Here is a 12,718-nt window from a genome sequence, read left to right as displayed (position 1 = left end):
TAACCCAACTGAGCAGGCATTTCACTTGTTGAAGACTAAACTTCAGACAGAAAGGCCCACAAACAAACAACAACTGAAAGTCGCTGCAGTAAAGGCCTGGCAGAGCATTAAAAAGGAGGAAACCCAACATCTGGTGATGTCCAGGAGTTCAAGACTTCAGGCTGTCATTGCCAGCAAAGGGTTTTCAACCAAGTATTAGAAATGAACATTTTATTTCCAGTTATTTAATTTGTCCAATTACTTTTGAGCCCCTGAAGTGAAGGGATTGTGTTCAAAAAATGCTTTAGTTGCCTCACATTTTTATGCAATCGTTTTTCTCACCCCACTGAATTAAAGCTGAAAGTCTGCACTTCAACTGCATCTGAGTTGTTTCATTTCAAATTCATTGTGGTAATGTACAGAACCAAAATTAGAAAAAAGTTGTCTCTGTCCAAATATTTATGGACCTAACTGTAAATCAAAGTCAGCATAAAAAGCAGTATGGACCTTATGCAAAATCGAGAAGCAGTCAGCTGCACTGTTGTGAAAGTCGTCATCAGTTGCTGATTTTGTGTGTGAAGACTGATGATTACATGTCTGCTGTTGCTGCATGTTTGAATATCAACTATGGATCTGCACATGCTGTAGTGTATGATGACTTGGGTATCAAAGTTTGTGTAAGATGGGTACCCAACCAGCTTACTGATCTGCACAAGCTACCGCACGTGGAGGTTGTGACCCAATTCCCAAAACGTTATGAAGAAGATCCAAGTGTTTTGGAACAGATTCTCACTGGAGATAAGACAAGGGTCCTTCACTATGAGTTGGAAGCAAGAGTCAAAGCATGTAATGGAAACCACCCATCTTTGAAGAAATTCAAACCGACTTCCCTCTGCCAAGAAAATTGTTAGGACCTTCTCTTGGGACATGAATGGTCCTATTCCGACACATTTTCAGGAACATGGACTATCAGTGACTAGTGCATGGTACTGTGCTATGATTAGAGAGAAACTGAAATCTGCACTTTACAGCGATTGAAGAGGAGCAGTGTCAAAAACAGTCTTGGTGCTTGGTGACATCTCCATGCAGCGGCCACAATGGTGGAGAAAATGCAACAACTGTGGCTTGAATGTCTTCCACATCCCCCTTACAGCCCTGAGCCATATCACAATGCGATTATCATGTCTTTGGTAGACTTTTAGAGGTTTTACACCAGCGGTATCCAACTCCGGTCCTGGAGGGCCGCAGTGGCTGCAGGTTTTCATTCTAACCCTTCTCCTAATCAGTGACCAGTTTTCACTGCTAATCAACTCCTTTTCCCTTCAGTTCAATAGCCCTGTTTTTAAGGATTCAATCCTCTGAATTGATTGACTGCCATTTAATGAAGAAATCAAACAGAAATGAGATGTGAAACAAGCCAACAGATGACAATCTAAATTGGAACGTCAAACTCCAGACTGACTGAAACTCCAGCCAATTTCACTCCAACCAGTATCTTAATGAGAAGCCAATTCTAGCTGTTAATTAAAGCCGTTATTGAATATCACGACTTGTTGCTACTCTCATTCTGCCACAGCGGACTGTTGATTTTCAGTTTTTTCTAAGACCACCGTCATGATGTTTTGGGTGACCTGAGCCGACCAACAAGACCGAGACCTTCACCTTTCTTTATTTTCAAGTTAGCTAGTCATGTGGTGGCTTGCTTTGGGTCTCGTTATTGTTTGGCTGCTCATTAAGGAATAAGAAACAACTAAGGGGTCTGAGTTACGTCAAAGAAAACTTAAGGCAAAACAAGTTAATCAGCAGGCGGCACAGTGGGTAGCGCTGCTGCCTTGCAGTTAGGAGACCCGGGTTCGCTTCCCGGGTCCTCCCTGCATGGAGTTTGCATGTTCTCCCCATGTCGGCGTGGGTTTCCTCCCACAGTCCAAAGACATGCAGGTTAGGTGCATTGGCGATTCTAAATTGTCTCTAATGTGTGCTGGGTGTGTGGCGCCCTGCCCAGGGTTTGTGTTGGGTGGGATTGGCTCCCAGTTAGGACTGGATGATGGATGGAAATTAATCAGCAGCAAAAATGGCTCACTAATTAAGAAGATGGTTAGAATGAAAACCTGCAGCCACTGTGGCCCACCAGGACCTGAGTTGGACACCCCTGTTCTACACAGTCACAATTTCACCTCTGATAAGGAGGCTACGGATATGGTGCTGACCTGAATTATGGAGAAGGCAAAAAGCGTCTTCTCTCAAGGAATTGGGGAAATGAAAAAGAAATGCATCGACCTGCAGGGTGGACTATGTGGAGAAGTGATAGAATGATTATGTTCATCTGCTCATAGTTGCCGATTATCAAAGGGTAAGTCGCCTTTACTTTTTGATTCTCCTTTACATGTTGATCTAAGTTGATGTTAAATTGAAACGAATGTCACAAGGTTTTGAAAATAAAGGAGTACTGTATATGCACATTGCATGGCGTTTTATTAAATGGTTGTCACCTTATCACAAGGGGATGGGTGCGTGTGTGCACCCTATGGTAGGCTGGCACCCTGCCCGGGATTTGTTTCCTGCCTTGCGCCCTATGTTGGCTGGGATTGGCTCCAGCAGACCCCCGTGACCCTGTAGTTAGGATATAGCGGGTTGGATAATGGATGGATGGATGGATTTTTTTTAATCAACGAGTGCTTTTACTAGAGTTCATTTTTTCTGTTAAATATGATTTTTACTATTTGATATTTTCACTTCTATTCTTTTTAACTGTTTGCTTTTGTCTTTAGCACTCACTTAGAAAGCCTTTTAATTAAAGTCTTTTGATGTGTAACCCAGTCCATGCCATTACTTTTGAGAGATCAAGCATTAATAAGAGTACCAGTATAAAGAATAATATAGTGTAGCAGATCTGTGACTCCAAGGGTCTGTTTATCAGTAACTGGTCATGCATTTTTGTAATTAACTGTGTATTGAAGAAGTGTAATCAACAGTGGTCATTCAGTCATCTCCTTCATGGCAGCGCCGTGTCTCCACATGCATGTCAAGAGAGGTATTCTTCCCATCTTGGCCAGGCCTTTTGACTTTCACACTTAATAAACTTATTTTACACAGCCTTGAAAAATGTTCAGATCCTTGAATACTTTTCACAGCTGTCCTTCAGTTTAAACACCTAAACAATGACCCCCTAACTGTGGAAATGTGTAGGGAAGTGTAGGAATTGTGGCTGTTATTTGAATGATTCACTGATGGAGGCCAACGGAAAGGCAGTTATGTCCTCGTTAGACAATTGGTTGTCCCTGTGTAAACTCGGCACATTCACAACACAGGTATTGAATATGTGTAGAAAATAACTGATTTCTTTCTTCTTTTCCTTCTTCTGAAGATTTTTTCTAACATAAAAACAGATTAAAAATGTTAATTTTCAGTGCTTAAATAAATAAGTAAAAATAAAAGAATGTCTAAATTAAAATATCCGAGAGAACAATGTTCCTTTAATGCGGGTAACATCCTTCACAACGTCTACAACTCTGTGATGGTCAGTGTGGTGTGCTGGGCTGGTAACATCAATTTAAGAGAAGCCCACTGAATTAACAAGTTAATTACAAGGGCAGGCTCAGTTAGGGGTCACACTCTGGACCCCCAGGAAGTAGTAGTGGAGGACAGAATGAAGACAAAACTGAGTGCCATTATAGACAATGCTGCACATTGTCTCTGTGACACACTGACACTGAGGGCCTTCGGCCAATGAATTATTCAGTAGAAGTGTAAGAAGAAACACGACTCCTTTATATCAACAGCAACATACCTGTATAGCACCGCGCTGGCAATGCTTCCTTATCTTTAGTAATGTCAAACGATTTTCTTCGCTTTTGTAATTCTTACGTGTTTTTGAATGTAGTTGTTTTTTGTTATTATTTCTTGAGCGTCTATAAAAACAAAAATTCTCTTGGAACAAATAAATTCCTTCCTAGCGGCCTAACTGTTGTCACGTGTGCTTAAGGAGCATCTAAGCCAGTGGTTCTCAGCCTTCAGTCATGGCGGCCCCCCAGCAGCTGCAGGTTTTTTGATCCAACCAGTCACTCAGTCAGTCAGTCAGTCACTGTTACCTCTAATTGGTCTCATTGTTTAATTAGCCAACTCAATTTTTTCATTCTATTTTGCATTTAGAAAAGTGCAATAGTGTAAGATTTACACTTATCTGAAATCGAGACATTTCTATTTTTCTGTATCTTTAAAATGCTTCTTGACAGTTGATGTTGAGCAGAGCAGACACTCACCCCAGTGACTCCGAAAAGATCAGCTATTTTAGTGTTACCCACTTGTGTGCTAATCCTCTTTAATAAAATCCCTGTGTGCGTCCAGGTGTCCATGTGTGTGTGTCTTCTGGTGAAGTGCGCATGCGCGGGGCACGGTGCGATGCGCGATATTACTGTTAGAGAAAGTTATAGGCGTTTTACGGAAATACAAACCAGTATTACTGCGAGAGGAAATTAAAGGTACACAATACAGTGACGCATATTACAGCCACATAGAAGCCAGTATTACTGTCAGAGGAGATTAAAGGCATATTACCGACGCGCACGCCTGTATTACCGCCAGAGAAAATTAAAGGTATATTACGGACGTACAAGCCAGCGGACGTACAAGACAGTATTACTGTCACAGAAAATTAAAGACCCACAATACACGGTGGCAGCCCACGAAGAACGGTCAGCTCAGCAAGTAAACATCAACAAAAGGAAGTCTGAACGACAAAGAAAAATACGACCAACAAAAAGAATGAGGTCAAGGTCCCTTGCCATTTAATATAGACTGTTCCTACTAATGTTCTAGTGCCCGTTATTTATTAACTAGTCATTAAGCCCGTTACAATAATTGTTGTGGTGAGCGGTTGGGGGTGGTACCCAGCCAGGACGCCCAGAAGGACCGGAGGAGGGTTTACGCCTCATCCAGACCACGAGGGGGCGACCGCCCTGGTGGCTCTGGGAACCACAGGAACAGAGCTTAGAATCTCAACCCTATAGGGGCCCGTGGCCACCGCTAGGGGGCGCCCCGATGCCTGTGGAGCTCGGGTGTGGCGGAAGTGCCTGGGGGGGGGAAGAAGACCAGGGACACCTGGAGTGCTTCCAGGTGCACAGCCGGTACTTCTGCCACACCAGGGAGTGCCGGCAGTCGCTCATTGGGAGGCACCTGGAGCACGTCCGGGTGGATATAAAAGGGGCCGCCTCCCTCCATTCGATGGCTGGAGTCGGGAGTGTAGAAGGACAGAGCTCGGAGGAGATGAGTGGAGGCGGTGAAGAAGGCGTTGTGATTGAGAGGCCTGGACTTTGGGAGGGTTTTGGGTTGTGTGCTGTGTTTCACTTGTAAATATTCCTGTAAATAAATGTGTTGTGGTGCTTTGAACGATGTCTACCTGTCTGTGTCCGGGCTGTTTCCCACGTTGTCTGATTAATATATGTTGTCACGCTTGGGTCACAAAGTTGCACAGATTCATTCAGGGTATTTTCATGAAACAGAAACTTTATTTGTAAAACAGGATAATAAAGAATAAAGCAGAGGATGTCTGGGGGAAGACAGACAGGGCAGTGAGACCAAAGGACAGCTGCGGTGCGGACTTTTAAATATTCGAAGCCCCACGCGAGATGCAGACCACGTGGCATGGCAACAGCAAGCCTGCAGCTGATCTCGCAAAGAGGAGATAAAAAAAACTATTTGTTTCCCAATGAATCACCGTTTAACATGGGGGTTTCGGAGGAGCGGCCACATCTCCTTGGGGCTGCGTTCAGTGTGTTCACAATGTATTTATTATATCGTACCTTCTACAAAGCCCACTCAATCATGAGCAGTGTCAAGGGAAGTGGAAGGCCATCCTACCCAAGTATAGGCTGCAAGGAAGGAACAAGGGTGAACACAGCCACACACTGGGTTACACAGTTTAGCGTCGCCAGTCCACCTAACCTGCGTGGCACTGGGCTGGTGAGAACCCATGCAGATACAGGCAGAGCATGCAGACTCCAAGCAAGGAGAGACTGGGACATGAAAGTTAGTGTCTTTACTGCAAGGCAGCAGTGCTACCAGTGCCCCACCATGGCACCCATTCAATTTGTTATAGTTTAGTTTAGTTATATCGCGGTGTAAATGCACATACAATCATATACCCTCCTTAGTGCGATGTTTTACCTCCAGGAAAATGAGTTAAACACATTGAATTTTTTTTCAACAATAAAAAATATTATGTGTAGCAGAAACACGTATATACCAACACATCAACATAAATACAGTAGGAAAGGTATGTCGAGTGCCCACTGATTTAGTCCTCGACATTCAAGTGACATGTTTGGGGACTGTCACCAACACACAGCCCGACGTTACAATTGGGACAGTACAAGTGTCTTTTCATATTATTTTTTCTTCTGGTCGAGCACGAGAGGGTAGAATGTCAGGGCCTGACCCGCACAATCGTCGCGCCTCTACCACAGCCCAAGGCTTAGTGACTTCCATATTTCCCCTGATGTGAATGACAGTTTCTACACTGTGAACAGTACTTTTTCCTGACTGCAATCATTTTGCCTTTTTGCCACGCACCTAGGTGAACTTTCAGGTGACCGAATTCACCAAGCATATCACGGCTGTTCGGTCGTACAGTGCTAATTACATCAGTTTCATTATCCATGACTGATTCACATTCCCATCACTATAGCTTGATTCAACTAATGGTTCAGTTTCAGTTTGCTCTAAAGCCAGCTTCCCAGATTCTTGCTTACATGCCATTGTGTTTTGGCTGAAGGCTCCACCTCCATTCATGAATATGGATAAGTTACCTTAGAGTAGAAGAATGCATAGAAATATTCACGATTTTTAGTAGCTTGATGTTATTTCATCCACCAAATGTTAGCAGGATACTGTCTTGAGAGTTACTCAGGCTTAACACTATAAAGCAGATCGTTACACATCATCCTAAATTTGACTTGGGTTTAACCGTATTTACACAGAATCCCAAGCCTAAGCCTGGGGGATAACATTGTTATTTTCCAGCAAGAAAAGAGAATTCCAAATTTGAAATGACCATATTTCAAAGTTACTAAAACTGAGAGCTTATCCATAGCACTTCCCTACCTTTGAAATAGTTTCCAGAGTTTCTGGGTTAACCTTTGTGATGAAGTTTGTTTCTGTACAAGCATAAAAGTCCTCCCCAATAGGATAGACATTGACAAGGGCATTATCCGTCACTTCAACCCCTCTGAAATAGGAGAAAAACCTGGGGGAATGAAGAGGAGAACAACAGTAAAGAACTGAGGAGCAAAAATGATTTCTTCCTAAAATTTGGAGAAGAAAACGTTATTTTAGGGATGCTAGTTCTGCATATCTTATGAAAATACTGACAACTCTTAACTGGTGTTGAGCTTTAATTTGGGTTAATCCATTCAGGATCATCTCTGACATGTTTACATGTGCCTCAATAATCTGGTAATTCACAGAAACCTGATTACAAGCTGAAATGAGTTTCCTCCACAGGGTGTCTGGGCTTTCCCTTAAAGATAGGGTGAGAAGCTCAGTCATCCAGGAGGAGCTCAGAGTAGAGCCGCTGCTCCTCCACATCGAGAGGAGTCAGATGAGGTGGCTCGGGCATCTGATCAGGATGCCTCCTGGACGCCTCCCTGGTGAGGTGTTCCGGGCACGTCTAACCAGGAGGAGGCCCCGGGGAAGACCCAGGACACGCTGGAGGGACTATGTCTCCTGGCTGGCCGGGGAACGTCTCGGGATTCTCCCGGAAGAGCTAGAAGAAGTGGCTGGGGAGAGGGAAATCTGGGTATCTCTGCTCAAGCTGCTGCCCCCACGACCCGACCTCAGATAAGCAGAAGAGGATGGATGGATGGATGGCACTTGTAGGCTCTGGTACTGATGCAGACATTGAGGTGACTGAGGCCTTTGATCCTGCGGTTGTGGATGCTGGTAATGATGGCGGCTCTGGTTTTGTTTTAAGTCATCTCATTACTACTCAAGACTGACCAGCTGAGGTTTCAGTTGCCCTGAAGGGGTTTCTTCATCGCAAGGCGTCTGACTTGTCCTGACTGTCAGGATGGCACTACATGGACATTCTGTCACCCACTATGCGCAAACAGTCACCAGTTACCAAATGTGTGCTGTGCAAGAAGCATGGACCGCGCAAAGAGACGCGTTAGAAGCACATGTTCCGTGAATAGTCTGCATTCTGCATGGTGCCATGCTTCTAGGACTTTCATTCAGATGTTCACTTTATTTTACCGGCAACATGACAAAAAGTAATTAAAAAGTTTGACAGAGTTACTACTGACTGCTTTCTAATACATTTTTTAGGAGCGTAAATAGAGTTCATTATTTATCATATCTGCATTGAACATCCTGGTAATAAATGGTCCAAGCGGTTAATGTGTTAAATCTCTATTCGATAACACCCTGTCTATCTAATCATGTACCACTTCAATAACAAAAGACTCCCCATTAATGAGTTCATGGGAAGCACAACCCTGTCAGTTGTATTAAATTAATTGTTTCGAGTTTTATGAATACGTTTATTCTTTTACCCTATCCTCTTGCTACCACCTGCAGAACCGGGAGAAGCTGGATCTTTTGGGAGGGGCCGGATGTTTGGGGAGGCGTCTATGCTCATTTATTACACATTTACTGTATTATGTCTAACTTACAAAAAAAAAACCCACCACATCACTGTCTAGCCACTGTAGGAAACGACATCTCCAGCATTCACTGAAAAGCTGTTGTACTGAGAAAGATAATCGTGCAGCTGTCAGGAAATTTTCCAACCCTTACTGTAGTTGTGTTGACTTATTAAACTTCTGTAATTTTGCCGTAGAACACATTAGGCTGCTGTTGTTGCACATGAGAAATCTTACTTGTGCGATCCGCCTGCATGACGCAAGTCTACAAACTGTAATATGTGCTTTCTTTACCGAATCAAGTAACGGTGTTAAAGTCTGGGAAGCAGCCACAAATAATTACAGTAAGTGTACAGCGTGCTAAAGATTATACCACTGGCCATTTTGCTAATTTCTTTTTCTTCTTTGTCTTCATCTTTTCTCACTTCCATGTGGTGATGATGTGCTTGATCAACATTCTCCACACAGCTCAGACTTGCACCATTTTGACAGTTCAGATCTTCTTTTACTTTTATCCATCCACCTCCACTCTGGCCTCCCTTGCTTTCTCTTCTATTCCCATTACTCTTTTACCCATGTATTGATTGTCTGTCCTCATCACATGTCCATACTACTTCAACCTCCTGTCCTTTTATGGCCTGATGTATATTTGTTGCACCTCTGATTGTCTCATTTCTTATTCTGTGGTTTCTTGTAACTCCACATATTCATCTCAACGTTCTCCTTTCTGCCACATCCAACTTCTTCTCCTGCCCACGTCTCAATTTCTACACGTCATTGATGGTCTCACCTCGGTCTTAAAAACCTGACCTTTTGCAATGGCCGACCACTCACCCAGACCGGCCACTATACTACCAAGACTATTCCTTGGTTAACCTGAGGCTTCTTGATCTAGTAACAAGCTGTACTCCTTACAAGTTGTACTTTTTTCCCCACACGACGAAATAACCAGCAAACAGTAGACAGGAATGTAAAACCAAACACGGATATATTGTAAATGATAAAAACAAACAAATATTCAATAATGCAAATATATGCACGCAAAACACCACTATCCCAATGAAACCAGTGACTAATTATTATATAAAACACAAAATATACAAATATTTACTAAGAACCCTCCCTTGGCCCTAAACATTAAATAGAAACATGGAACACAAACACAAATTAGTTATAAACGACAGTTGAAATGTGGTGATAAATGAGTCTGAAGTTAATAAAGTCTGGCGGTATCGATACTGGCTGTAGTGTTATTGTGCTCCTTCCCGAAAACAAAAACCGTGAAAGACCTGGCAATGGCTGGTATGAATCTGAACCCTGGGGTTTCTCGGCTCTGGCTATCATGATGATGAATCATACGTTGAAAAAGCAAGCAGTGGAATGATGCAGTGAACGGCAGTGATGAGTTGGTAATTGAACGGGTAAATTGTCTTCTTTCTCCTCTCGATTTCTCTTCTCTACTTTTCTCTCTCTCTCTCTCCTCTCTTCCCTTTTTTGCATTTCGCTCCTCTTTTTTTAAAATGTCCCGGATGTATCTGGTAAGTTTCACAGGCAATTTCCATCTCTGGGCTACGGTCTCTCTCAATCATCCTTCCCCTTTTCAATTATGGGGTCAACATTTACTGATGCACATATAATGGACGGTAAACCGGATGATGAAATGAAACACAACTCAGCACAAACACAGAATATACCTATTATTATGTAGCCCCGCTACACTTTAACCTTTTCCTTAATTCTTCGATCACATGATAATCCTGACATCATCATCTTCCAATTGTTCGATCCACACTGCACTCTATGGGTTCTCTCTGTATCTAATTTTCCAGCATTTTGCTAACAAAGTGTATAAATTTAATAATCTTTGCCAATGATCATGTGTGCCTCACATGCTTCCCAATTAATAGCTGTAAACTTGTAATGTGTCTGATGTTGGCTTCATAAAGTAAAGATAATTAGAAATAACTTAGTAGAAGTGTATTTACAGTATGTCTGACCAAAGTTTCTTACTTTATAAAAAATAATTTGTATGCACATCAACCATGCTGATAGTTTATGAGAGACTAGTGATGTAATTGTAATTGTGTATTTGTTAAGCATATACAGCGCATCACTTTTTCCACATTTTGTTATGTTACAGCCTAATTCCAAAATGGATTAAATTCATTTTTTTCCTCAGAATTCTACACACACAACACCCCATAATGACAACGTGAAAAAAGTTTACTTGAGATTTTTGCAAATTTTTTAAAAATAAAAAAATTGAGAAAGCACATGTACATAAGTATTCACAGCCTTTGCCATGAAGCTCAAAATTGAGCTCAGGTCCATCCTGTTTCCCCTGATCATCCTTGAGATGTTTCTGCAGCTTCATTGGAGTCCACCTGTGGTAAATTCAGTTGACTGGACATGATTTGGAAAGGCACACACTTGTCTATAGAAGGTCCCACTGTTGACAGTTCATGTCAGAGCACAAACCAAGCATGAAGTCAAAGGAATTGTCTGTAGACCTCCGAGACAGGATTGTCTCGAGGCACAAATCTGGGGAAGGTTACAGAAAAAGTTCTGCTGCTTTGAAGGTCCCAATGAGCACAGTGGCCTCCATCATCTGTAAGTGGAAGAAGTTCGAAACCACCAGGACTCTTCCTAGAGCTGGCCGGCCATCTAAACTGAGCGATCGAGGGAGAAGGGCCTTAATCAGGGAGATGACCAAGAACCCGATGGTCACTCTGTCAGAGCTCTAGAGGTCCTCTGTGGAGAGAGGAGCACCTTCCAGAAGGACAACCATCTCTGCAGCAATCCACCAATCAGGCCTGTATGGTAGAGTGGCCAGATGGAACCCACCCCTTAGTAAAAGGCACATGGCAGCCCACCTGGAGATTGCCAAAAGGCACCTGAAGGACTCTCAGACCATGAGAAAGAAGATTCTCTTGTCTGACGAGACAAAGATTGAACTCTTTGGTGTGAATGCCAGGCATCACGTTTGGAGGAAACCAGGCACCGCTCATCTCCAGGCCAATACCATCCCTACAGTGAAGCATGGTGGTGGCAGCATCATGCTGTGGGGATGTTTTTCAGCGGCAGGGACTGGGAGACTAGTCAGGATAAAGGGAAAGATGACTGCAGCAATGTACAGAGACATCCTGGATGAAAACCTGCTTCAGAGCGCTCTTGACCTCAGACTGGGGCGACGGTTCATCTTTCAGCAGGACAACGACCCTAAGCACACAGCCAAGGTATCAAAGGAGTGGATTCAGGACAACTCTGTGAATGTCCTTGAGTGGCCCAGCCAGAGCCCAGACTTGAATCCGATTGAACATCTCTGGAGAGATCTTAAAATGGCTGTGCACCGACGCTTCCCATCCAACCTGAAGGAGCTTGAGAGGTGCTGCAAAGAGGAATGGGCGAAACTGGCCAAGGATAGGTGTGCCAAGCTTGTGGCATCATATTCAAAAAGACTTGAGGCTGGAATTGCTGCCAAAGGTGCATCGACAAAGTATTGAGCAAAGGCTGTGAATACTTATGTACATGTGCTTTGTCAATTTTTTTATTTTTAATAAATCTGCAAAAACCTCAAGTAAACTTTTTTCACGTTGTCATTATGGGGTGTTGTGTGTAGAATTCTGAGGAACAAAATGAATTTAATCCATTTTGGAATAAGGCGGCAACATAACTAAAGGTGGAAAAAGTGATGCGCTGTGAATACTTTCTGGATGCACTGTACTTGCAAAAAATATTATGATCACCTTTACAGTCAAACAGAAATGCTCATGTCTCATTGTTCATTCCTTATAAAGCTATAAAGGCTGGGTGACCAGTGAACTCGACATTGAGGATCATTTGGACATTTGGAGACAGGGGGACAATAAAAAGAATATCGAACACGACTGAGAAAATCAAGAGTACTTTTGATATTTGATCAGCCTGAACCATTGTAATAATTGTATCACTTTAAACGTAAAAGAAACACAATTAAACACACACATTTAAATGATTGGTATGTAAGAAATCTAAAGGTAATCTAGTTGGATGAATGAATAATCCATTGGAACGATTATGATGGAGCCTTTGTAATACAGTCATGCGCTGATTTACAGTCGAAT

General features: G+C 42.8%; 1 protein-coding gene across 1 annotated transcript in view; it reads right to left on the bottom strand.

The window, feature by feature from the left end:
• LOC114659601 (retinoid isomerohydrolase-like) overlaps window positions 1–12,718 on the bottom strand; it is a 57,875-nt gene that overhangs the window by 23,836 nt on the left and 21,321 nt on the right. Inside the window, exon 5 of the mRNA XM_028812170.2 lies at window positions 7,078–7,219. Coding sequence (XP_028668003.2) covers window positions 7,078–7,219 — 142 coding nt within the window. The remainder of the gene's footprint in view (window positions 1–7,077; window positions 7,220–12,718) is intronic.

The sequence above is a fragment of the Erpetoichthys calabaricus genome, chromosome 10 (genome assembly GCF_900747795.2).
Source record: "Erpetoichthys calabaricus chromosome 10, fErpCal1.3, whole genome shotgun sequence".
Lineage (NCBI taxonomy): Eukaryota > Metazoa > Chordata > Cladistia > Polypteriformes > Polypteridae > Erpetoichthys > Erpetoichthys calabaricus.
The sequence above is the reverse complement of the archived record's forward strand: the minus strand, read 5'-3'. Positions and strand labels throughout refer to the sequence as shown.